The sequence below is a fragment of the Calidris pugnax genome, unplaced genomic scaffold, assembly GCF_001431845.1.
Source record: "Calidris pugnax isolate Ruff unplaced genomic scaffold, ASM143184v1 scaffold24, whole genome shotgun sequence".
Lineage (NCBI taxonomy): Eukaryota > Metazoa > Chordata > Aves > Charadriiformes > Scolopacidae > Calidris > Calidris pugnax.
In genome coordinates this window covers 16,116,518-16,141,562 of record NW_015090922.1, presented here as the reverse complement: position 1 = coordinate 16,141,562, position 25,045 = coordinate 16,116,518, and the positions used below count along the sequence as shown (strand labels likewise).

The 25,045-nt window shown below is 50.8% G+C and overlaps 1 protein-coding gene across 1 annotated transcript in view; it reads right to left on the bottom strand.

The window, feature by feature from the left end:
• Positions 1–17,733: 17,733 nt before the first annotated feature.
• Positions 17,734–25,045, bottom strand: part of MDGA1 (MAM domain containing glycosylphosphatidylinositol anchor 1) — a 144,417-nt gene continuing 137,105 nt past the window's right edge. Inside the window, exons 15-17 of the mRNA XM_014950442.1 lie at positions 20,555–20,685; positions 19,455–19,563; positions 17,734–18,146 (exon numbers count right to left, since the gene is read on the bottom strand). Coding sequence (XP_014805928.1) covers positions 18,055–18,146; positions 19,455–19,563; positions 20,555–20,685 — 332 coding nt within the window. The 3' untranslated portion in view covers positions 17,734–18,054. The remainder of the gene's footprint in view (positions 18,147–19,454; positions 19,564–20,554; positions 20,686–25,045) is intronic.

The following is a 25,045-nucleotide window of genomic DNA, read 5'->3' as shown; positions in this document are numbered from 1 at the left end:
CACTAGTCTCAGCCTCATCCTGGGGGCAGAAGGTGGCATTGTCCATGACTACGCTGGCTGCCTCAATCTCTCAACCATGTACAGGATAAAGTGAAAAGCCTGAAGTTGCCTTCTGCAGCTGAGGAGGGGCTGGGGGAGCTGTGTGGCAGCGCAGAGAGTTATTGCTATGGCATTCATGGAGCATGTTGCTATGAATCGATATCTCACCATAATTACCTCATTTGCCCATTTTTCAAATTAGATAACAAGGTTGAATGCTTGACCAGACCATCCCTCATCCATTTACATTTCCTTCTTTTCTTGGCAGAGCAGGGGAGCCCCTCTTCTATAATTAGCAGGCCCTGGGGTGAGTGGGGTTACACCCTGAAAACTCTCAGCTGCTTTTGCCTCTCATGCCTGGACACCGTCATGGAAAGGTGGGAGGCCAGGCCAGACTGCCCGCTCGGTGGGGACAGGGGGCTGTTCATCCTGGCTGGCTGTGTGCTGAGATCGCAGGCGGAAGGCAATGAGCTCACGCTCTGTTCAGACGGTGACATTTCCATGGGGCAGGGCTCATCCATCATCTGTGGTGGCTGAGGAGAGCTGTTAACCCTTTCAAGCTGGCTGCCTGCCTCCTGCGCTGCAGATAGGGCTCGCTTCCCCGGGGAGCCCAGGACCTGCAGCAGCCCTGGGGGAGCAGCGTGTGGGGTGGTCGGGGGGAAAACCCAGCCCCCCGAGCAGGGGACAGTAGGGAGGACAGAAGACCCCTACCATGACTCAGTGTTTGAGGAACACAGGGGCAGTGCTTCTGTTTCAGCCCCACGGCCAGCACTGGGGAGAGGCTTTTTTTCCCTTTGTACCTGTCGTTTTATTCGTGAGGGACAGGCAGACTCCCCACAACATATTCCCTGCCTGCATGTGTGCCCAGGGTCTGCACCACAGACTGCCACATGTCCACCTCTTACCTCGGGTGCTGATTCCTGGCTGGACCCATCACCTCCCCGTGGTCAGGTTTTTTTTGCTTCTGTTGCTCAGCAAAGCTCTCATGCCCATCAAGGTGGCCACTTGGCTTCTGTGAAAATGATACTTGCTCAAAATCAGAAACTCTTGCAGATTCTGTTCATATCCTCACCCCTCTCCGTGCCTCGTCCTCCCGAGCCAGCCTCCAGCTCCGTACCGATTACCAGGTATTACATGCAAAGCAAATGCTTGTAGTCAGATAGCTCATTAGCTCCCGCTTCTCCGGGGATGCCCCTGTGCCTTTCCTCTGCTCTCTCTCCCCTGTGACGAGCAAAGGACCCCACCTTTGTCAGCGCTAGATAAAGAAAAATTAGAGAGTCTTTAATCTGCAGGGAGGGAGGGCAGGAAGGGCACCAGCTGCTGAGCTGCTGTTGCAGGGCTGAAGCCTGGTGTTCCAGGGACAGGCGGGAGTGCAGCCTGGATCAGAGATGGGGGAACTGTCTTGTGCCTCTCACTTGCTATCAATTAGTCCAAGAGGTTAACCTGGCCTCCAAGGAGCCAGGAGACCCTGGAGCAGCTCTCAAAACCGCAAGCAGACTCTTTGGAGACTAATTGGGGTCTTTCACATCCTTTTAGCTGCTTCTGAGCGATGCGCTCCAGGAGGAATAGTGCTTAGTTTGCCAGAGACTGGGAGTCAGTGGGGCTTTACCAGTGCCCTGGAGCTTGAGGGCTAATAGAAAAAGAGACCTGGGAGACATGGCCCTGAGGTCACCAAGCCACTTTCTACCATTTATCACCAGTCTTGGCTAGTCGGGGATGTCCCCGTTGACTGCAGGTTAGCAAATGTGACACCCATCTACAAGAAGAGAGGAACCAGGGAACTACAGGCCTGTCACTCTGACCTTGCTGCCGGGGAAGGTTAAGGATCAGATCACCTTGATGTGGCATGTACAGGGCAACCAGGTGATCAGGCCCAGTCAGCATGGGTTTATGAAAGGCTGGTCCTGCTTGACAAACCCGATCTCCTTTTATGACAAGGTGACCCACTTAGTGGATGAAGAAAAGGCAACATCCACATACCAGGGAACTACAGGCCTGTCACTCTGACCTTGCTGCCGGGGAAGGTTAAGGATCAGATCACCTTGATGTGGCATGTACAGGGCAACCAGGTGATCAGGCCCAGTCAGCATGGGTTTATGAAAGGCTGGTCCTGCTTGACAAACCCGATCTCCTTTTATGACAAGGTGACCCACTTAGTGGATGAAGAAAAGGCAACATCCACATATCTACTTGGACTTTAGTAAAGCCTTTGACACCGTTTCCCACAGCATTCCCCTGGAAAAACTGGCTGCTCATGGCTTGGATGTGTGCACTCTTCTCTAGGTAAAAAAAACAGGCCCAGTCAGCATGGGTTTATGAAAGGCTGGTCCTGCTTGACAAACCCGATCTCCTTTTATGACAAGGTGACCCACTTAGTGGATGAAGAAAAGGCAACATCCACATATCTACTTGGACTTTAGTAAAGCCTTTGACACCGTTTCCCACAGCATTCCCCTGGAAAAACTGGCTGCTCATGGCTTGGATGTGTGCACTCTTCTCTAGGTAAAAAAAATGGCTGGATGGCCAGGCCCAAAGAGTTGTGGCTACTGGAGTCAAATCCAGCTGGTGGCCAGTCACAAGTGGTGTTTCCCAGGGCTCAGTATTGAGGACAGTTCTGTTTAATATCTTTATCAATGATCTGGATGAGGGCATCTAGTGCACCCTCAGTAAGTTTGCAGATGACACCAAGTGGGGCAGGAGTATTGATCTGCTTGAGGGCAGGAAGGCTCTACAGAGGGATCTGGGCAGGCTGGTTTGAGGGGGGTGTCAGTCTTTTCTCCCAAGCAACAGGTGATAGGACAAGAGTAAATGGCCTCAAGCAGTGCCAGGGGTGGTTTAGATTAGATATTAGGAACATTTTCTTCATTGTAAGGATTACCAAACTTTGGAAGAGGCTGCCCAGGGAAGTGGTTGAGTCACTGTCCCCAGATGTATTTAAAAACATGTAGATGTGGCACCTAGGGACATGGTTTAGTGGTGGACGTGGTAGTATTAGGTTTATGGTCTTAAATGCACCCTTGGAATCATTATGAAGCCCTCCTGAACCAACAGACTGGGACCTAACAGACTCAATCTTAAAGGCCTTTTCAATCTAAATGATTCTATGACTCTATGAGGTGCTCTGGTGCTCTGTGTCAGGGAACAAATGCCTGTGTGGCAGGGTGGTGCTTGCAAAGGCACTCAGCAATGGGTCTCCCCACCCCAAACTTTCAGACCCTACATGGTCACCTCCTCCAGAGCTTCCCTGCTCTTGCATCCTTCTCCACGCCCAGATCCTTGGGTTGACACTCATTCAACAACAACCTGTAAGGGACCATATGCCTTCTTCTGTACCTTCTCCTCTGGTGGGAACATGTGTGGGGAGGCATTTATGCATGTAGGGGGAGCTGGTGTTTTGCCAATGTGCTGCAGAGGAGGAACAGGTACGTGCATGTGGAGAAGCACCCCTTACCTCTGTTGCTGCAAGAGGCTGACGGTGAGTTCCGTCAACAGGTAACAGAATGGGTCCTATGAAAAGGGACAGGGAAGGCTAGTCTAGAGGTCTCCTCCAGGACAGGCATCTCCTTCCGAGGAGAGGAGCAAGGGATGGAGTTGTTCTGAAGAGACTCTCTGGACTGCACCAGAATATGCCACGTGATGAGTTTGAATGGCGGCTGGTTATGAGCCCCGGGGGGGGCGGGCAGCAGGATTCAGGCTCAGTTATTAAGACCATAAATCATGGAGACAGTCATGGGGAAGGCTGATGAGGCGGGTGCACGCAGCCAGGAATGCCGGGAGGGAGAGGTGGTGGGCATCGGAGGCACACGGCTTCTCCACATTGCATGTTATTTTAAGAATTTTTCATTTTTATGGTGGTGCTGTCAGTTTTCTCAGAAGAAGGGACCAAATAATTTCAGGCTCCCTGATTTCCTGAAGACCTGGGCATGAATTCCAAGTTGCTCCTGATCAAGACCAAGGGATGGAGAGTGAGGGTGATATGGCATTGGCAGGACAAGAGCGAGAGGCAGGGACTGGGCTGGGGTGAGGTACAGAAATACCAGGGGGAAGCCCATGTTCAGGGCAGGGAACAACCAAGATTGGGGATGGCAATATTTTTACTGCCAAAAGCAGGAGGCATTTTTTGTGAGGGGTGATGTCTGTCCGAAGCGCTGCCGGCAGTGGAAGATGGAGCTGTTTGAGGCAGCTGGGAGTGAGGCTGTGCAAAGGCAGGTGAGATGCAGCCCTGCACCTTGGGCAGACCGCATGGTGCTGCTGGCTTCTCTGATGTGTAGTCTGCTCCAGTGCCCAGCCCCTGTGGTTTGTGGTCAGCTCTGGTATCTCTGCGCTGTGCTGTGGGTGCGATGCCTGAATGTCTGAAGGGCACGACAGGCAGATCCTTTCCCACTTGCAGCTGTCCAAGCCTCCTGCATCTCCTTGAGCCTTCAGCCCTTTCTGCTTCGATGCTGAGATCTGGCTGAACTGTCCGTGTGGGGCATGGAGAGGTACGCAGTCACTCAGAGCTGTGCAGCCGGTGTGCCCGGCTGCTGCACTGTCCTCAGGGAGAGCCACTGCCGGGCTCAAGACAACGGCATGGCTCTTGCTTTGATTTTGGCTCTGGCTTGGCACATCAGGCACAGCTGGAGCTGTGCACGGGAGATGTATGGCTGCTGAAACCTTCATCTTGCCCCAGTGACCCTCACAGCCACCAGGTGTGAGGTATTAGGCACTCAGCTAGCTCGTCTCTCCTCAAGGCCAGGTGAAGTCATCAGCTAATTAGTCCTTGTTCCTTCTGCGTGGTGGGAGTGCCAAACCTAAGACAGCTGGCAGCAATTTCACCCTGTGCTAGAGGAGGTAGTGGAGCTGCTGTGGAGGGCTCCAGCATCTTGAGTCCCCAGTGCAGGAGGGGACAGGGCAGTGAGCCCTGGGGACCAGGCTGCACCATTTGCCTCCTCCCAGCAAGAGTCCCCAGGGCAGCAAAGAAGGTCAAGATGCAGCTGTGAGAGGCTGAAGAAATTCAAGCTGGATTGCCTCATGCAAGGTGGGACAGCGCTGGCGGCACGCATGGAAGGAGGAGGGCTTCTCAGCCTCACCTCAGGTACAAGAGGTCTGACAGGAGCAAGAGGCCAGGAGTAGATCTGTAGCTGGCATCAGGAGAGGGCTATCGCTGACAGAAAAGGGCTGGGGGAGGGAGTCTGGGATGGTCAGAGCCCTCACGGGGATGGACATGTGGTGGGTATAGGGGACCATGTGATGAGAGACCATGACAGTGTGTGTGGAGAAAAGTAGCTGGAGGGAGGTGCCCCCACCATCAGTGGGTACCCAAGCATAATCTAATCCAACATGTCTTCCCCTTCCTCTGCACACTGAGCTGATGGACAAGGCTTTCCAGACAGAGTCATGACCTGGCTCTGCTCTGGGGCTCACATGGGCTGGCAGGATGCTGCTGTGGTGGGCTGTAGATACAGCCTGTATCTCTAAATCTTCTCTGCTTTTTAGGTCACTTTGTTCTGCTTATAAATCCTGGCCTTGTCGTACAAGCCATAAATCTTCCTCTGCAGTCAGCATCATTTATTTTTTTCTTTGGTCTTGTTAAAATAACAGGGTCAGAATGTTTAAAATCCAGATTGTTGCGTTTTCTGCAGTTTTGTCTCATAATGAGTATTCTCTTCCTCTCTAGAAAACTGCCTCAGACTCATGGCCAGGCAGGACTGCTTGGGAATTTGAGGGGGAGAGAGGAATGGGGCAAAAAGGTATCCAAAGGATGTGCTGAAATGATCTGCCACTCACACAGCCCTTATATGGATGAGTGTAGCACCTACATGCACGCAGCCCTGTCTTCCCTTCTTTCACCCACCTACCACCTTGCTTGCACCCCATACCTGCCTTTGCTGAGGCACAGCTTGGCACGGATCAGAGCTGCCTCTCTTCCCCCTGTCCCTGATCACCATACCCACCCCCAGATAGCTGGCAGGGAACCACACAGGTGGTTCTTGTCCTCCCCCTTGCCAAGCGGGTCCCTGACATCCCAGCTCAGTGCCCTGCAGCTTTCCACCCTGCCTAGTGCCAGAAGTACCTTCTAAGCCACATCTTTACCCAACTCTGCTCCTCACCCCTTCCTGCAAGATGCTGTTGGGTCTCCATCTGGGAGGGGCAGCCCCTCTCCTCTGCTGCTTGGCCGGGGAGGGGAAGTGACTCTCTGAGAGTGGAGTTATGTGTTGGCACAGCAGGAAATAGCCTCTGCTCAGCACCGGGTACCAGGGCAGCCCTGCAGGGGATCATGATGCCTGTCATTGCCATCACCATCACCTGTGTGACCGTGCAAAGCCAGTGCTCCCATGCTCAACCAGCCTGGAGCCTGCAGAAGTGCAGCGAAGCATCCCTGTGTATCTGCATTACCGTCCTCTTCTTAATGACCGTACAACTAGTGTTTCTGCAGGTTTCATGTGAAGGGCTGTACTCACTTGAGCATGCAGTCAATAATCCTTTCGATCTTCATCACTCACTGTCTGGCTCCAGGCTTTATTTATTGCACAGCATCAAATCACCGAGCCAAAGACAAAAACGGCTCGCTCCCTGGTGGCCTTTTTGGGTGGGCATCCCCAGTGATCAAGCTTTAACAAAATTAGCATTGCTTCTACCTTTGGAGGTGATATTGCTGTCTGCGGTGCGTGCAGGAGGAGCTGAGCCATAGCAGCTGTTCGATCAATAGTACAGAGCACCTTGCAGGAACAGCCTGGGCCTCAGTATGGTTTCTAACCTGGGGGCACATCTTCTCCCTCAGGGAAGAATTACAACATAAAGTCCAGGAATGTATTAGTGTGTAGGTTGTGAGAATGTGTCTATGCCTCACACCCCATCTGCGGTCAAACTAGAGAGTGAAGTCTGGGTTATCAGAAGTTGGTGCCCTGGTAGAGAGAGTCAAAGCCCATGCTTTTAGAATACGTATCATTTTATAGCCGACAACACACTGAAAGATGTGAGTGTTTTCTGCAAAGCAGATCCTAGTGTTGGGACATCTAGAATGGGTGGGATTAACAATTAATGACAAAATACAAGTGACAGGCCAAAAGATCAGTGGCTGGAGCAGATTCCTGCTCTCTGAGTAATATTTAATAACCTTAAGTGTTCCTTCTCTGGCCACCCCCCGCCCCGCCTCATCCACCTCCCAGCCTGCCAACCGCAGCCACCTTTCCTGCCCAGCCCCTGCGCAGCCCCAGAGCTGTTCTGGTGCTTGTGCTAGAGGAGGGGGGCCCTGAGGAGAAGTCAGGGCAGAGATGGACTCTGTATCTCAACATGTGCATGACACAGGTGAGCTGAACTAGTGCAGCAGTGACAGAGATGAATTCTATGTGCATGCATTTCTATGCATATATATATATATAAATGTTGCGTGTATATAGATATGTACTTGTTTAGTAGTACTTTCCATCTTTAAGACCCGAAGCTCCACAGTAATTTCAGTATCCAGCTCTTCCACTCCCATCTGGAGCAGTTATTTTTCATTATGAGAGAGAAAAAAGGACACATTTACCAGGCATGATTACTTTCCCCTGAAGGAACCAGCCACCCACTTTGCTGGTGCTTCACAAACGTTTGCTGTGAGGGAAGCACAGGATGCAGAAATGTTGGGGTGGCTTGGAGGACCCTTTAGCACTGCTTTGAGCCCTATCCCAAACTTTCTCCAGGCAGCCCAAGAATACACTGACTCAGCACCGTTAACACCAGCAGAAGCTGAGGGTATGGCTGTAGCTTATGTGAACCCCTGGCCCACAGTCAGGGGAGGTACCTGGGTGCTGTTTTAATATTTGAGTATTTGTGGAGCTTCAGACAACAGTTGCAGCTTGTGAAATGTAAAACAAAACTATGTTTGGCTCCCACATCCAGTTCTCTTAAGTGTTTCTCTAACCACAGTGCTGGGATGAGGCAATTTTTACTTAGGCTCTAGCTGAGTAGACCTGCAGATCTCGCATCACACAGAAGACATCTTCACCCAGGAATGTCTTAGGCATCATGTGGGCCATAGCTGGCTTTGCCCATTCCCTGTCAGGTCTGTGGAGTAGCTGGACCCATGCTGGAGACTGTGGGGTGCAGTGGAGTACTAGGGCAAGGGGACCTGGCATCACATTGACAGCCCACAGCTGCTGGCTTGTTTCACGCCTACTAGTTTTGGAGCTGCTGACCTACCTCATGTCCTTGTGGGAGAGGTCAAGAGCAAGGGACAGAAGAGGACCAGCTTTGCTTAGCAGCAGGTGGAGCCAGCAGCCTCCATGGTGCAGGCTGGGGCAGGAAGGAGAGGTTTGGGACAGACAGCAGCAGTTCTGGGTAGGGGCACCTCAGGGGAAGGCTCCGTGTTGCCCACCCCATGCTCCGTTCGCAAGGCTCCCTCAGCACTAACTGCCCTAAGCCTGCCTGTACTGTGTCCTGTGCCCAGCCGCCGTGGTGGGCTTTCAGCAAAAATGAGAAGCCTTCTCCAGGGACCTAACCAGAGGTTTTGGGAAGACACCTGGGTCAAACGCTGAGGCGTACCTCAGTGTCAGGCAGCGATACCAGCTCCCCCCTGCCCCAGCACTGGGAGCACAAGCTGCAGGCAGCACCTCTCCACCCCCACCCGGCACAGAGGGACACGCAGGCTCACCCACTCGAGTACTGCAGCTTTATTTGAATGAAACAATCCACGTTGAGAGTCTATAGGTTACACAGCGGGTGCGTCAGGGCTGGGGGGAGGTTGGATGAGGCAATGCTTATAAAACATCTCACCCTGTTTAAAAGGTTCAGTTCAGTCCCATTGTGTTTTGTGCTTTTAACGTGGACGGCTTGGTATCATGGCGGCGAGAGGGTCCCGGTTCTGCTTGATGACAGTGATGGCACCCTGTGAGATGTGGAGCGGGATGGGACAAGACGTGGTGGCGATGAGGGAGGTGGGTAGAGAATGGGGCTCTGTCCCCAGGTCCTCACCTGGGATACTGATGGGAACAGAAACAAGAGACAGCAGAGGACCCCCACCATCCTCCATAATATCCCCAAAGATACAGACTCTATGTGTAGCTCCTTTCAGGGGGTTGTTTCTAAATGCTTCTGTCAGGTCATCGTATACTTTCTACTGGCCTCGGTGACCTGCAAGCATGGGGGTGGCTTAGTCCCACTGGCACTGGATCCCACTGAAGTGGCTCACCGTTGGGCCTGAGCTGGTTCTCCCTGCCCCTCGCAAGCTGGGGACAGGATTTTTGTGTGATCCCCTTCTATGGGATCCAAGTCTGGATGGGATGAACTCTGCTGCTGATTTCTCCAGGCGGGAAATTAAACACTTTGTGAGGCTAAGTACAGAGAGGGCAATGGAGTGAGGAAGAGTGCGGGAAACACTGTTTGATGCTCACCTCTGGCCAAAGGCAGGAGATAGCGCATTTGTTTCCCTAAGAGACAGTTGTATATTGGGGTGATGGCCCCTTTCCTCCACTATCTGCATTGTGATGCAGGCAGGATGGTTCTGGCTGGGAAAAAAGACCCAAGCAAAACCATGCTGGCACCAAATTTTCCATCCCACCTAAAGATAAGAGATTGTCTCCATGCTGTCAGGCAGGGGTGTGACAAAAATCACAAAGAAGAGACGTACCTGTAGCATCCACACCTTTTGGGGAATGTCCCAAGAGATGAATGCATGCTGTGGAGCCCTCTGGGGTGAGATGGTAAATCTAGAAGATCCCATGAACTGGGAAAATAGGCCAGGCTCATCTATTTGAAAGCATTGACACTAACTCACTTTACCCAGCGTTGAGCCACCAGTTACATCAATACACTGAGAAGCTGGGGGTGGGCAGCAGAGAAGGATGAGTATCAAGTTTTGATGAGAGGAAAAGGTCACCTCCAGCAAACTCTGAGTCTTCTTGTCCCAGGATGTTGCATACCAGGGTCTTCAGGAAACAACCAAATAAATGCACAGGAAAGCTCCTTTGGTCCCACTCTGTATATGCTTTCCTCCATCAGCATCTGAATTTTCCCAGGGAAACCTCCAGTGCTCACAAGTCCCTCACTGATCAACTTCTGTGTGGTACCTACTGCTGCCTATACAAAAAACCTAAAAATACTGACCCCAGTCAATGCTTGTGGCATTTCAAAGACAGAACAAAATTGATTTTCTCCTCTCGCCACAATTTAGGCGCTGTCTGAGCTGACCATGCTGCTACAGCCTCTCCTGGCTGTCGCTTTGTTTATTGATACCCATAGCTGGTTCTCGAGATCAAGGCCCAGTGACACAAGAGATACCAAACGCCCCCACCTTGGAAGGTGCTCAGGGTGAGAGTGTGGACAGTGAGAGAAGGGAAAGGTGGGGACTGGCTGGAGAGGATGCTGCCTCCAAAGGGGGATTTCAAGTCCTGTCTCCTCTCTGCTGCATTGCTGGCAGCTGCAACACCCCCACACCTCAGCTTTCAGCTCTGATCCCTTTACAAGCTGCTAAGATAAACACCTCACCAGCGCTGGACCTACACACCTGGAAACAGCTTCATCTCAGCACCATGTTATATATCACAGTCACCAAAGGAAAACCAGTCGGTGCACGTGGGCAGCTGCTGTGATGCGGGCAGAGAAGCGGGGCTGCCCTCACTCCTCGCCGGTTTGGGCTCAGCCTGTGCCCTGAGGAGCTGTGATGCCGAAAGCAAAGGACTCACTGCTGACATCCAGCATGTTCCACCTCCTACCTGGGGCCTGCCTTTGCTGATGGTCTGAGGCACACCATAGTTATGTGAGTTTTGAACACCCAGGAGCAACTCTCCATCGCAACAGCTGGGTTTTAAGTGACTGAATGTCACATTGCTGTCTGACTGGCAGGACCAGAGCCCAGCTCCCTCAGACACAGCAGATCTCCGTTGGCTGGCAGCAGCAGCGGGTCTCTCATTTTCCTGCAGGCCTGGCTGGCAGACAGGACGTGTGCATATGCAGGGGGGTAGAGCAGCCCTTTCTCCCTCTCCTTTTGAAGAACAGCACGAACATGCCCTGCTCCATCCTTTCAACCACTCACAGGGATGTTGTGAGCCCTCCTTAGCCTTTGAGGATGTGACCTACACTAGACCCCTGATGGAGCCAACACATGCCCTGAAGCGTTCCTGTCTTCCTGCTCCACAACCACCACCCAGGCAGCCTCACCAGCCCCTCGGGCTGTGCCAGGGCTTGCAGGGACCGAGATGGAGAAGGTGCCAGACCAGATGTAGGTGATGCAGAGCATAACAAGTGCCAGAGGCAGTTATGAGTGGGACTGAACCCCTCCATCCCCAGCAGCCACACAGCACAGGGACATGGTCAGCCTTGCTAACCTGCTATTGGTCCCTGGAGCTCTGTCTTCTTTTGAAGAAGAAAGCTTCACAGCAAAGCAACTGAGCATGCACCTTATACTCAATCCAAGGTCTAGATGTCAGTCACATACCTCATTCAGCAAAAACAGAGTAGGGTGGCATGTTTATTCCATGGGCAAGAGGTGCCCTGGAGACTCTGCAAGCTGCATCTCTGCCCTCTCTGGAAAGGCAGGTTGGGTGAAGGTGGCCCTGGGCTGCCCTGCAGTACTCCTTGGGATGTGTAAGGCTTCCAGAGCAGAGTGGTTGTCTCTGGTTTGATGTGACCATACCAGGCTGTAAGCAGCCATCAGATGACCCGAGTTCCCCCACGGTGGGCTAGATGGTGGCAAATGGTGAGTCAAACTGTCTTAGTCCCAAGGGGAGTACTGAAAAGCACATATATACTATAGCTGCCATTTGGGATGCTGAGTGTACTGGGGCTGTTCAGCTCTCTGCTGGAAACCGCCAGCAACCAGTTATTACCACGGAGTGTAAATTGGGTCCTGCTAAAATGCAATTTCCAGAGCTCTCCAGCACTTGTTTTTCTGTAAATGCCTTTTGTCTGCATTAAATGCCTTCCCAGGATGAGCAGTTACCAGTGGGACTAAAGCAAATACAAATGGTGGCAATGCCTGGCTTCCCCTGCACAGGGTCCTGCTGCTGTTGGCTTGGTGCCTCTGTGCACAGGGGCGCACCCACGTTGAGAGCAGCCTGGAAAAGACCAGATGTCAGGGCACTTTAGTGGAGAAAGAGCGAGGGACCAAAACTGGTCTCTGCCAAAGCCAGGAGTGTGAGAAGGCCTCTCTTTTGCACAGGAGGTATTCACAGTGCAACTTCTTGTCCTCATTTAAAAGCAGGGTTCTGCTCCCTGGTTGCAAGACCTGGGCATCATCTCTTGGCACTCTGGTACTGTGTCCCACCGCACCCAGCTTAAAGCACGGAGCCCACGGTGATCATAGAATGGTCAGAGTTGGAAGGGGCCTTAAAGATCATCTAGCTCTAGCCCCCCTGCCATGGGCAGGGACACCTCCCACTAGGCCAGGTTGCTCAAAGCTCCATCCAGCCTGGTCTTGGACATCTCCAGGGATGGGGCATCCACAGCTTCTCTAGGCAACCTGTTCCAGTGTCTCACCACCCTCACAGTAAAGCTTTTCTTCCTGATATCTAATCTAAATCTCCCTTCTTTCAATTTAAAACCATTACCCCTTGTCCTATCGCTACACTCCCTGCTAAAGAGTCCCTCCCCATCCCTCCTGTAGGCCCCTCTCTCTCCCCGGAGCCTTCTCTTTTCCACACTCAGCTCTCTCAGTCTGTCTTCATAGGAGAAGTGCTCCAGCCCTCTGATCATCTTCCTGGCACTCCTCTGGACCCTCTCCAAAACGTCCATGTCCTTCTTATGTTGGGAAGCCCACAGTGTGATATGTCACTCCACGCTGTTGCTAGGCCATCCAAAGGCACCCAGGAGGCAAAGGGGTGCTGCAGCATTTCCAGGGAAAGATAGATACCTGCATGGCTCCGACAGGCGAAGGGGACTGAACAGCAACACCCTGAAGCAGCCACTCCCTGACCTCTCTGCTTTAGGGCAAAACTTTGTCTCTTTGAGTGCGGTGAGGTGACACTATTTACCCAATCTAGGAGGGAAAATGCCCTGGTTCCTTTGCCTGTCACTGCCGGGGGCAGGTGGGGTCCCTCAGGGCAGTATGAACCCCCTGGCTACTCCCACAGGCAAAACTCCCTGCCTCAGCCTTGCCAAGAACCAGGGGGGAGCAGGGCTTGCTCCTGCCAGCGCCTTGCACAGGGACCATTCATGCTGGGGACAAAGCTCAGGGCAATGATGGTGCAATGGAGGGATGCTTCTCCTGCCAGCACTGCTGGCTGCTCCCGGGCACTGTCCCTCCCAGGCTGGGAAGGGCAAGGCACGAACCCAGAAGCAGGGTGCTTTTCCTGGTAGAGAATGATTGGGATGGGCTGAGGAGGAGGAATTCAGACCCTGCTCATTCTCCCTCGGGTACTAAAGCATTTTCCTGTCATTCTGAGTACCGCACCCACAAGATTTCGTATAGAAAGAAATTAAATTTCCGTACTTTGAATAGCAATAGGGAATACAATACAATTTGTATCATGTTTACTACACTCATTCATACATCGATAAATTATTCTTGTGAGAAATTTACCAGCCTAAACATCTGAACTCTCCCCCTGCTTTTTCCCTGATTGCCATCCTATTTCCTTCCAGAATAAAGCTATTTCCCAGAAGGAGGGCTCCGTATCGCTGCTGGTACAGCTGCTCTTCAGGCTCTGCCAGGGCAGCTCTACACACACGCCAATCATAACGCTTCGCTTTCGGAGTTTCCAAACCGTTGGTGCACTATGCAAAGTTTTTCCATACAGATGAAACATTTTTTCACTCCCATACAGCTGAGACAAGTTGTGCTCAGGCGTTCCAAATTACTTAACTCCGCATCAGATGAAACATATTAGCTCCATGGCTTTCCAGCAGCTGATCTACGTGGAAGAAAAATAGTCTATTACTATCAGCAGCCAGGAGTTGCTTTTCAGAGCAAGTGGTAGGAATTGATGTTCATATTGTTAAAAGCCATGGATTAACGTCCTGTTGATGACCTGTTACTGGGACTTGCACTGAACTGTGGAAAATTATAACAAAAAAAAGTATATTTTTCAGAATACAATGAACAGCTACAAAAAGAGGTTTCAAATGAAAGTTTCTTTGTAAGCCCCACTTGTAACTACATAGTAGCACTCACTACTTCTAATATCTACAACCTACACCCAGGAGCCTACACACTCACATATTTTCTGTTTTATATCCTGAAAAAAAAAGAAATTGAGTATATGTCGGCTAACACCCACACAGCATTCTTCCTAATGTATTTCTACAACTACCAAGCAGAGGTCTCCTTGTAAATAAAAGCAGTCTCTTAAATTTATATTGCACTTTTCTTCTGCAGGGACTCTCGTACTATGTACAGGAATAATCTCCACCATCACTGAAATGCAGCCACTTCTGGAGTGGAATAAAGCAGCTACTCGATAGGCACAGAGCAACATAAAACATCAGGAAGAGAAACATAATGTACCCAGTTGGGACTACAACAGATATTTAAGAAGACAGTCTGTAATTAAGTTTAAGGACTGTAATTTAGCCGGAACACTGTGAAAAGTGTGAGGGGATCTTTAATTGCAAGGGGTAAGGAGCATGGCTTTATATCTCACCTGGGATGCATTACCACCACAAGGAAAATTGCCCCCTCAAGCATGGGGCTGGGTTAGTAAACTCCTTATACCACTGCCCCAGAGAGGAAGGACATTGCCTGCTCCCCCACCCCAACATTGCACAGCTTCTCACCATTGCTGCTGAAGTGCCTCTTTCCTCTGGTATGCTCTCAGCACATCTGCCAGGGAAATTAGGTCCTTCCTTTCATCTTCAGTACTTCTAACAAGCTGAAGCACTTCGGTTAATGACTTTCCCCAAACTCACCACCAGCTGCTTATTAGCCAGTGATAAAGGAGCAGAGGTCTAGGTGGAAAGGGGCTCCCTGAGACTTTTACTGAAGCTGATGGGCCTATGCCTGAGGACAGGAGAAGACTTCACCTCTGGCTGGGGCGATCTTCTTGCTCTGCCCTGGACCCAGTGCCACCAACTGTCTTCTTGCCCCCTGCACAGTGGGTTGGGTTGGTGGAGGCACTTACATCCTCCCTCACAGGATCTGGCAGCAGGGCACGGACACCCTCCCTGCAGGTGTTCCTTTCTAAAAATGTGGTACACCTTTGCTGCCATATGCCTCGCAGAAAAAGCTTTATCCATGATCCCGAACCTTCAGACTGCACCTCCATTGCCACCAAACATCAGCAAAACGTACTCGTGCAACCCTGGCCAAGCAGCCAGTGGAAGCAAGGCCACAAAGCTGTCTGCCTCAGAGCCTAGAAGGTGAGATGGTTGCCCTGGACTATCTCTTACTGATGAGGAAATGCTCTTGTCTTCAACTTCTGCCCAGCAAAAGCACTCTGGAACTAGCAACATGCACAAATGTTTTGCTGCTGAGATCAGGAGCCATTGTTAAGCACTCGAGGACCCCTGGAAAGAAGCATCTGTCTCCTAGGACTGAAAGCAGACTCTTATCAGGATGGAGGTGATGACTGCTGGCCTCCAAGAAATATGGAGGAAAGGAAGAGCATCAACTAAAAGATGATGGTGGCACTGGCTGCCCATGAAAATGGCAATAGACAGCAAGAAGCAGAATTGCTTTTGGCACCCAGAGCATCCCACAATGCTGCCTGGTCCTGGGAGACAGATGCAGATCTCCCAGTCAAATATTCACTGTGATTGAGGTCTAGGCTCTGGAGGGAGGAGTTGAGACAGAAAAGACAGAGGCTTCATTCTTGGAAGTGGAGAAAAGCAACAGGAGCAAGGGAGACCCGTACCATCCCCTCTCTCTGTCTTGCAAGGCCCCCTGTGAAGGAAGTCACCTCATCCCTCAGAGCTGCTGTCCTTTCTCTCTCCGGTGGTGAACAAGGAACATCAGTGCAGATGAACTCCCTTCCAGGAGCTAGGGAGAGCTGGGTTTCAAGACTCCAAACTGGATCTCTTGGGAGTTAAAATAAGAGCTTTTCCCCTCCATCAGTGGAAGAAATGAGGCACCAGCTTTTGCTGGAAGCTGAGCAATGCCGTGGCAGCTAATACATTCAGGTGATTTTAGACAAAAACAGTTGTGTCAGAGAAGCTGATATATTCATCAGAAATGGGGAAGGATCCATGAATTCTGGGGGCTCTGGTGAGATTCCTTATCATTCATCTGTGGTGCCCCAGACACAGAGTTCAAATGGGGTGTCCTTTAGGAGGAAGAGCCCCACTTAACTGAAATACCAGAGCGTGGGCTAGCAAACCCCAGTCCACGGTCCTGTGGGGCTAACTCTGCCCTGTGCAGGGAGATAAGTCATGCCCAGAGCTGCTCCCAGTTGCAGCAAAGCTACCACAGCTCCCGCTTGGCCAGTGCAGGGCAGACCCTTCTCCGGGGGTTCATCTGGAGCAGCACGTGCCTCCACGCTGAGCAGGTCAGGCCAGACCCGCCGCAGAGAGACACCAGCTTTAGCCTTCCATGATGTCAGCGGGAAAAAGGTGAATTTCCCCCATCCCTGTCTGTTCCCCCGTCCTTCAGCAGCAAATTGTGGCAAATGGAGCCACAACTGAGCACAAGCTCCTCTTTTTGGATTAAGCTTCCTGCCTCCTTCCTTCCTGGGGCACTTTCCTGCTTATTCCACCTTTCAGCTCCTCTGCCCACCGCTCTGGCAGTGGAAGCTGAGTGTCTGCAAGACTGCACGTGCTGACAAAATTCAGCCACCTCTCCCCGGAGCAGCGATGCTGTCGCCGCACTTCGCCCACTCTGCAGCTAATGCCCAATGCATTGTGTGTGCTAAAAGGCCTCAGAAGGTGAGAGGGCAATGAGCTGCCTGAACTGCTGGCCCCGGGGCTGGGTCACGGGCATGGGACTTGCTGTCTGGCTGAAGAAGGTTGAAATGCCTGTTTCTTCTCATAATCCAAAAAGCTTGAGGTGGGGGGAAGCCAAGCAATGGAATAAAAGACCAAAATAAATAGGTAATGAAGGAAAGGCAGAGAAGCAATTCTGGGCTTAGTGCTGAGGTGACTCTCATCCCAGAGTTCACAGGGGGAAGCCAATGTGCATCTGCTCCCCCCTTCCCACCCCATCCCAATCCCCCCACCCCATCCCTCAGCCCCACAGAGACACCTTTCTGCCTGCAGCTCAGACCTGCTCTCAGTTTCTCCACCCAGCACGAGGTGCTGAGAAAGAGAAAGAGGTGCTCAGAGACCGATGCTGCAGCCGGATCCAGCCAGGACTTCTCTACCACTCAGCGTGGTCCATGTGATGGGTCCATTCCTGCTCCATTTTCTTCAGAACGGTGAGCGAGAAGCACAGAGCGGTGCGGAAAGGCCAAAGCAAACCACACGGGGGCAATTAAATACATGAGAGCCTGGAAGATGTGGATGGATGGAGACACTGAAGCACATGCGGTGCGAGGCAAGATACTCCGGCCACCGGCGCCCGGGGCGGCTGCTGCCTCATGGTCGAGGCCAGCGTTCCTGCAGGGAGCTGCAGCCGGAGCGGGGCAGCCCCAGCCAGCGGGAGAGCGTGGGGAGACAAGGGGAGTACTGCGGTATATCATCCACTAAGCTGTGGGCTCTGCAGTAAAGAAGGTAACTGTTCTGGTAGAAATTTGTGCTTTAATATAATTTTTGTTTGTTTGTTTAAAACAAGTTCCCACTTCCCTGAGGAAGCCCTGTCCGACATTCCCGAGGAAACATGGGGGTGGTTTTTTTCCTCCTTCATTTGCTCTTCACGTTTCTTCATTCCTATTTTTTGTCTTTCATTCCTTCTTTTCTGTGTGTTTCTTTTTCTTTCCTTCCTTCCTCTCTCTCTCTCTCACTCTCTCTCTCGTGCGCGTGCTTTTAAAAAACTTTTGTCTTTATTTTTAAATTTTGTTCTAGACATTATGACTTTCTCAAGGAGTGCTCCAGTTCTGAACCAGATCCCTTTGCATGGTCATGCCTGTCAGTCTTTGGTAACATATGGACACTTTGGTGTGCCAGTGAGGAGGGGAGGAAGAGGAGCAGAGGTGGCTGAGTAGGAAAGGAGCAGGAATGTCTCGGTCCGAAGACAGGAGCGCTCGCTTGCCATCATCTGAGCAGCATGTAAAGGAAGAAAGTCAATGGGCCACAAAGAGAAGGGCTGTGCAGGGCAGTGACACCGCTTCCTGGAAGAGCAACCGCTGCCAGGCAATAAGAGAGAAAAAGAATTAGTGATGGGACAGATCCAGACCTCGTCAAGTGAGTCAGTGCACATCAGTGTCATAGCCTTTCCTCTCCCCTTCCCCAAAACACAAAGCACCTCCCAGATCTATTGGTAGAACTTCCTAGCCTTCCCTAGACATTCTCAAAATTTCCCAAAATTATCTCTTTTCCAGCTCGGGAGAAAACGTTGAGTCTGAGTTACTGTTGCAATCCAACCCTCCTTTCTTCCCCAGAAGATTCAACTTGAGTCAAAAAAAAGGTTCTGCTTGTCTTTTGGTTACAGCTTGGCCATTCTAGGCTGAAACAGACCTTTAACTGCACCTGATATTTTGAAAATTTTAGTGTATTCTGACTTTTTTTTAATGTTTTGTTTTCCCCTTCACCTTTGGAGTTAAGAAAATTGCTGGAAGTGACTCTTCCTCAACAAGGTTTTTCCTTCAATAATAAATAAGAGAAATTGAGCCTTGCTCATGAGTGCCAGCCTGGCTCTGGTTTGCATGCTCTGAACATCTGCTCTCCTGCCCACCTGAGGCATGTTATTGAGGGCACAGGCAGGATTAAGGCGCAAGACCCACCAGTGATTCCCACCCAAGAACTAATGCCTACCTTATGCACCTTTCTATGGCTTCAACCTGTGCACCTCAGTGACAGTGGGGTTGTCTCCGTTTCTGCAGTGCTGGCACCGGGATGATGTGGATGGACTGGAAAGGGGCTAGTGGGATTTAGCTCAAGCACTCGCTGTTGGGATGGGGAGGGAGGTGATGTTCAGCTCAGGTAGCTTGCTCCCACCCTGCATGGGCAATACCCTGCTCAGAGGGCAATGGGAAGCCCCCTCTGGCTCCAGGCCCCAAAAGGCAGATTTTTTTTCCTGGAGAAAGACTGACTTAATGCTGCATAGGCTGTTTTAGAGCTTGCAGAAGGTCTTTCCCTTTCCAAAGCTCCCATAGCTAAGGTTTCCAGGAAATGAGATATTGCAAAAGCCTTTAGCTGCTTGGGGATGACACCTCCAACCCAACATACTAATGCAGCCTTCAGCATCCTGGTGTGTGGCAGCACAGTCCCTACAGGATCTGGTTGTTCCTCTCAGCTCCGGCTAACTCACAACTGTAAAGAACAAGTTCAAGAGTCTGACAGCCCCTCTGCTGACTCCTGCTGATGGAGTCAACCATCTTGTTGAGTCCCACAAACATGTCAAAGTGCTCTGAAATTAGCTGCACGTCCCTAGCACATGCATCCATGTATCACTCCCACCCACTCGTTTTCCTCTGAGGCACACACACGCTCACCCTTATTCGGTCCAATTGGCTTCCTTGGACAGTCCCCCTTTTTCAGAGTGACATCATCAATAGCAATGTCCCCCTCGTAGCTCGTGCCCCGGACACCTTCAAAGATGATCTGCAAGCAGAGCATGGGACAGAGTGCAATGTGAGGCTGCAGTTGTGGAGGACCCTTCCTGCACTGTGGAGCTCTGCAGAGGTGAGCAGGGCACAGACCAGATCTTATCAGGTCCACAAGTGAATGATTCTTCCCTGTTTCTCCAGCACTCATAGGATCCGGAGGGCTGGACCTCACTGCTTATGGGACCAACCCCTGTGTGCTGAGCGTCTGTAGAGTAATAAATGAGCATGTAGATCTCTGCTTTATTAAGTGTGCCACACCAACAAACCAACCAATACTGAACAGCTCTTCCAAGAGTAACTAAATTCTTAGTCGTTATTATAAAGTACCCAAAATCATGCTGGGCGTTTTGCCACAGTGCCACAACTTACCAGCCTGCACAGACTCACCTCCCACCAAACAGCCCTACAACAGCAAAAGAGCATGTTGGGCAAAAACATCAGCAATAAAACATCCAGTAACAAAGCAGCCCCCTTCCCAGGTAGGCACAAATGACTCGATGGGCAGACACAGAGTGCCCAGTTCATATCCACAAGCTGCCCTACAGTCCTGAACCAGGGGGACACTGAAGGTGGGCTCCTGTAGCACATGCTAGAAGACACCTCTAGTGCTCAAAGTCACTTTACACCAACAGGCCAGCATCCCCCAGCTGCTCAGCACCAACAGACCTGTGCTACAGACTTAGTACCAGAAGGAGCTCTTTGACAAGCAGTTTCCAGACCAGAAATAATCAGAAAATTTATAGTGTCCAACTAATGCTTGCAGGTAACAAAGTTGGATGGTTTCAGAGAGAAGTGAATTTGCTTTCTGTGCATCCACTAAGCTCTTGCCTGGCCCCAGTGGCCCTGGGGGTGGAAAGCTCCCAGTGCCCTCCCTTTGTCTGACAAGCCCCTGTGCCACCAAAGCAGATGTTTGCTGGGAAGTCTCCTACAGCCCATGGCACGTGGACAGATGGCAGGTGGCTCCTTGGCTGGTGGACCTGACTTACCTGGAAGGGCCCGGGTGGGTTGATGGGCACATGTGCTTGCTGCCACATGTTTCCCCGGTTTCCACTGAGCGACCAGACCTGGGTGTCGATGGCTCGCTTGTTCCGCACGCGAACTAGCAAGTTCAAGGAGCCTGTAGGAGAAAAACCAGGTGCTGGGCTGGCCCCCAGCGTGGCTCTGGGGCTCAGCCTCGAGCCACAACTTTATGACCCATCCAGCCCAGGGACAGCCTGCAGAGACCCATAGTAGTAACCTTAGGAGGGAGCTGGCTTTCTCCTGGGTTGATGGGCAATTACCCCTGCCAATGTTTCATCCATCTGGGAGGACACAGACCCAGATGAAGACAGTAAAGACAAGACGAGGAAGACACAGTCTGTAGCATGGCGGGAGTGGCACAAGAAGGGGGTGGCAGAAATGCCAGGTGCAAGTGACCTCCAGAGGCATCCCATCCATCTTCCTCTTGAAGCTGTTTCCAGCTGTACATCAGGGCACCATGGCTTTGCCTGACCAAGTCTTGAAATCCTCTGAGGAAACCAGCTTTTCCTAATGGCCATTATGAACCGCTAGCGCCACCAGTTGTGGATGCTGTTCCCTGTTATATTGTCTAATACTACTGATAAGACTTTGGCTCTATTATCTGTGAAATTGCCCTTCAAACAGTAGGGAGCCAAGAGCTGGTAGCAGTCTCCTCTTTGCCAGACTGAACAAGTCCAGCTCCCTCAACCTTTCTTTCTCAGGACTTCTGCTTCTGGCTCTTGACCATCCTGATGCGCCTCCAGTTGGACCTGCACCAGTTTCTCGCCACCCTACTTGAACTGGGGAGCCCAGGAGACATATTTGCCTCTCCCCATTCACCACTACCACCTGCTGTATGCTATGTGGCTTACAGCCTTCTCCCTGCCCTGGCCCTGGCCATCGGCTGCAGAAACACAACCTGTGTCCTCAGTTGCCGTTTGGCCTGGAGGCAGTCTTTGAGCAAGCAGCTGGTCTTTGCTGGTGCTGGGTGGCACTGCCTGTACCTCACTGCCTGTACCATCCAAGTCCCGTGTTTTCAGAGGCACACAAAGACCCTGTGAATCAACACTGACTTCATGATCTTTCAAACAAAGCAATTCCCAAAATGTTTCATCTGCCATTAAACCAAAACCAAAGCCAACAAATCTCAAAGCATTTCCAGTTCTCACTTTGCAAACAGTGTCACAACCCCCTACCCTCCACCCACAAATGAAACCACCTCAATTTGTCTTCCTGCAGCATCTTTTTAGTAATCCCCTCAGCTGACTTCTTTCCTTTTTTTGTTTCAGTGAAAAAACATTTTTAAACATTCACTCAAGGTTGACCTGAAACACTTTTTCTCTTTTCTTTTTTTTTTTCCAATTCAGCTGGCAAGCCAAAAAATCAATCAGAACTCCAGTCACGCTGCTGCTCATCAGTGTTTCTGGTCTCCATACACAGACATATTACACCTGAGAGCAGAGAGGCAATAATAACCCTCACTTATATGTCCACAGGCTGTCTGCGCTTGGGGTGCTGCATTCCCCCGTGGGTACAGCCTTCTGAGAGGCAGCAACACGGGGAAGGGGGTGGAAGGGACAGGGAAAGAGGGTTTCCCATAGAACCTCCTCCCTCTATGATCCCCTGAAATTCTCCATTCTTGACACATCGGCCTTGGGGGCACTGTGTGAAGGACAGGGACCTGGAAGTACCCCTGCAGAGCGCCTGGCTGTCAGAAAGTGAGAGATACATCACAGGGAGTTCAGAGATGCATAATAAAGATGATGAAATGTTTAGATTCTGAGCGTCTGGCTTACAAGAAAAGGTTAAAAGAATGAAATATGTGTATAATTTAGTGAACTGAGGAAAGAGAAACATGTTATTGCCTGGAAATATTCATAAGCTTTAGCACTAAGGCTAGCTGAGAAAACTAAATGAAGGCCTGATAGGGCAGGGAGAGTGTATCCAATTCCCTTCCCCGGTGGTACCCAGATTGAGATGCACACCACAACCCAAGATGAAGAATGAAATAACTTGTTTCTCTCTCTTTTAAGACCAGATGGCAATGCACAACCTTGGGAAGAGAGGTAAGCAAGTGCAATCTCCCTCCTGAAAACACAGTGCCAAGGACAAGAGAAGTCACTATGGGAGCCTCTGGCAAAACCAGCTCTGAGTCGCTGGCTTCTTGGTGTCCTACCTGCCCTCGGGAGCTTCCTACAAGGGAAAGTCTCTCTAGAAAGGATACCTGGTCCTCAGGGAGGTCCTTGGCCAAACTGGTGGCCCATGGAGGACCTACATAACCCCATAGAACATTGTCAACAAGAGTGTGTTCAGAGCAGCTAATTACAGATGCCAGAGCCGGTGAGGTGAGGGATTGAGAGTGAGTGAAGAATTAATATGAAGCTGCTGGCAAGCAAGAATTAAAAACAACCCCTTTCTATTCTACCCTCATTTGGGGACTCGCAGCTAGGATCTGCTGTGCAAGAGTCTGGCTGAGCAGCCAACACTGGGACAAATCAGGCGGCAAATGAACTTTGATGCCCCAGGAAAAAAGTGAAGGCGAGATAGAAAGGGACCCAGAGAAGCATCTGGAATGCAAATTAGTGCCCCCAAAGCACTGGCTGTGAATGCCTGGCCTAAACCCAAACCAAGCCTGAGCATATTCTGGCTGACAGCTCCACGTCCTTGCAGCATCAGGAAAAACAGTTTTAACCTTTTGGCCCCCGAATTCCCTAACAGAACAACATTGAATATGAACAGGCATTCTTCAAAAGGTTTGCAATTGGAAAAGAAGCTCCTTTATCTGCCCATAACATGCAGTGTTTCACCACCTCTGTCTACACATGGAAAACAAAAGGTTGAACCAGTTGAACAACATGCCCATGACCATCTTACAAATCATTCAGAGTTGCAAATGGGAGACAAATCTCATCACTCTGCTTTCAACACCTGCTAAGTTTCCCAGCCTCAGAAGCCACACCACCTCCCTTTCCCAGTAATGCTGTCACTTGAAATGCACTTCTGCGAGGCATGGCAGAGTCTCCAGGACTTCAAACTAAACATGGATGAAGCCTCCACTGCATCTGAACTGGGTCCACAGTGCTGTAGATGTTAAAGATTGTGCAGGTCTCCTACTTTATTCTCTTCTACCATGTGTCAATCTGACACAGGCTGCCGGTCAAGTTTAAGGGCAAGTAGCCTGTGATGGAGCTACTTTAAAATGAACCTTCAGATCTGAGCTCCAAGTAGGGTCATAAAACATTGCAGTCCTGGACTACAGAAAGCTCCAAGTCATCTTTCCAACTGGTCAGAGTTTCTTTATCTCCATTTTTCAGCCTGGCTCCGAAAGCTAACTGTGGGATGGAACAAATGTTGCAAGGCTTTGTGTTTTTCAAGGGAAAGCTTTGGACTCAGTCCACTGCCCTAAAATCAAATGTTGTTCCAGGATCCCACTTACAGTCCTGAAAATCCATAGATTAAGTCTCTGGGTAAAAAGAGAAGTGGAGACATTGACATCTGTAGCTCCTGATCTCTGGTGAACTCACACACGCCCACACTCACCTCCATGCAATCTAGCAATACCCATCTCATGCCTTATTAACTATCTTCACTCCCTGTGTAGCTTTCACCCCATCACATAAGTTCAGACCAAACCAGCCACCTGATGCTTGAAAGATGCCCCTCCTAGAGCACAGACTGCAACTGCTTAGCAAACTGCTTTTACCTACTTTTGTCTGCTGAGGTGATACTATGATAACAATGAAGAAGGATAATAACACTCACACTTCTGGGGAAACCCAGAAACATAGCAAACATTTTACGAGACCTGAGAAAGAAGACACTAGGGAACAGAAGTGCCTGAGCTCTTCTGCCTTTCCTGTGGTCACAGACTGAAGAAGCAGCAAAGTGGGACCTGCTCTCCAACCCCCATGCCTCCATCAGTGAAGGTATGAAAGGCCCATCCAGGATGTTCTCCAGTGCCAGCTGTTGCAGCCACCCCTTTTTCCTGGTTTTATACTAAAGTCAGGCCCATTTTCCTGTATCAGAGTCCAAACGCAGCTGGCCAGATTTGTTACCAATTTCTTTTGTTACCTATTTCTTTCTTCCTCATGCCCCCCATCAGATGGGTCTGGTGTTTCCAAAGGGCACCTGCTGGTGAGGCATACACAAAAGCAGGCCATTGATCTGCTGCTAAATCTCTCCAGCTGACCACAGACAGACAAACACAAGGGAAATCCTAGGACACCAGCAAGCCTGTTGTTACCTCTCCCCATACAAGGCAATCTCTGCATTTGTCTTGTAATCTGTATTATCCCTTCTTCCCCATCAGAAGGGAGAATAAAGGCCAGTGACGAGCGATGAGGAATCAATTACAGGGAGAGTGAGCCATACCTTCTGCTGGCTGCCTTTAAGACCAGAGCTGGCATTTCAAAAGAGTGGCACTCACACAAAAGAGCACCAGCTGGGCTGCCAGATAGAGTTGCCCAAGGGATGCCTTT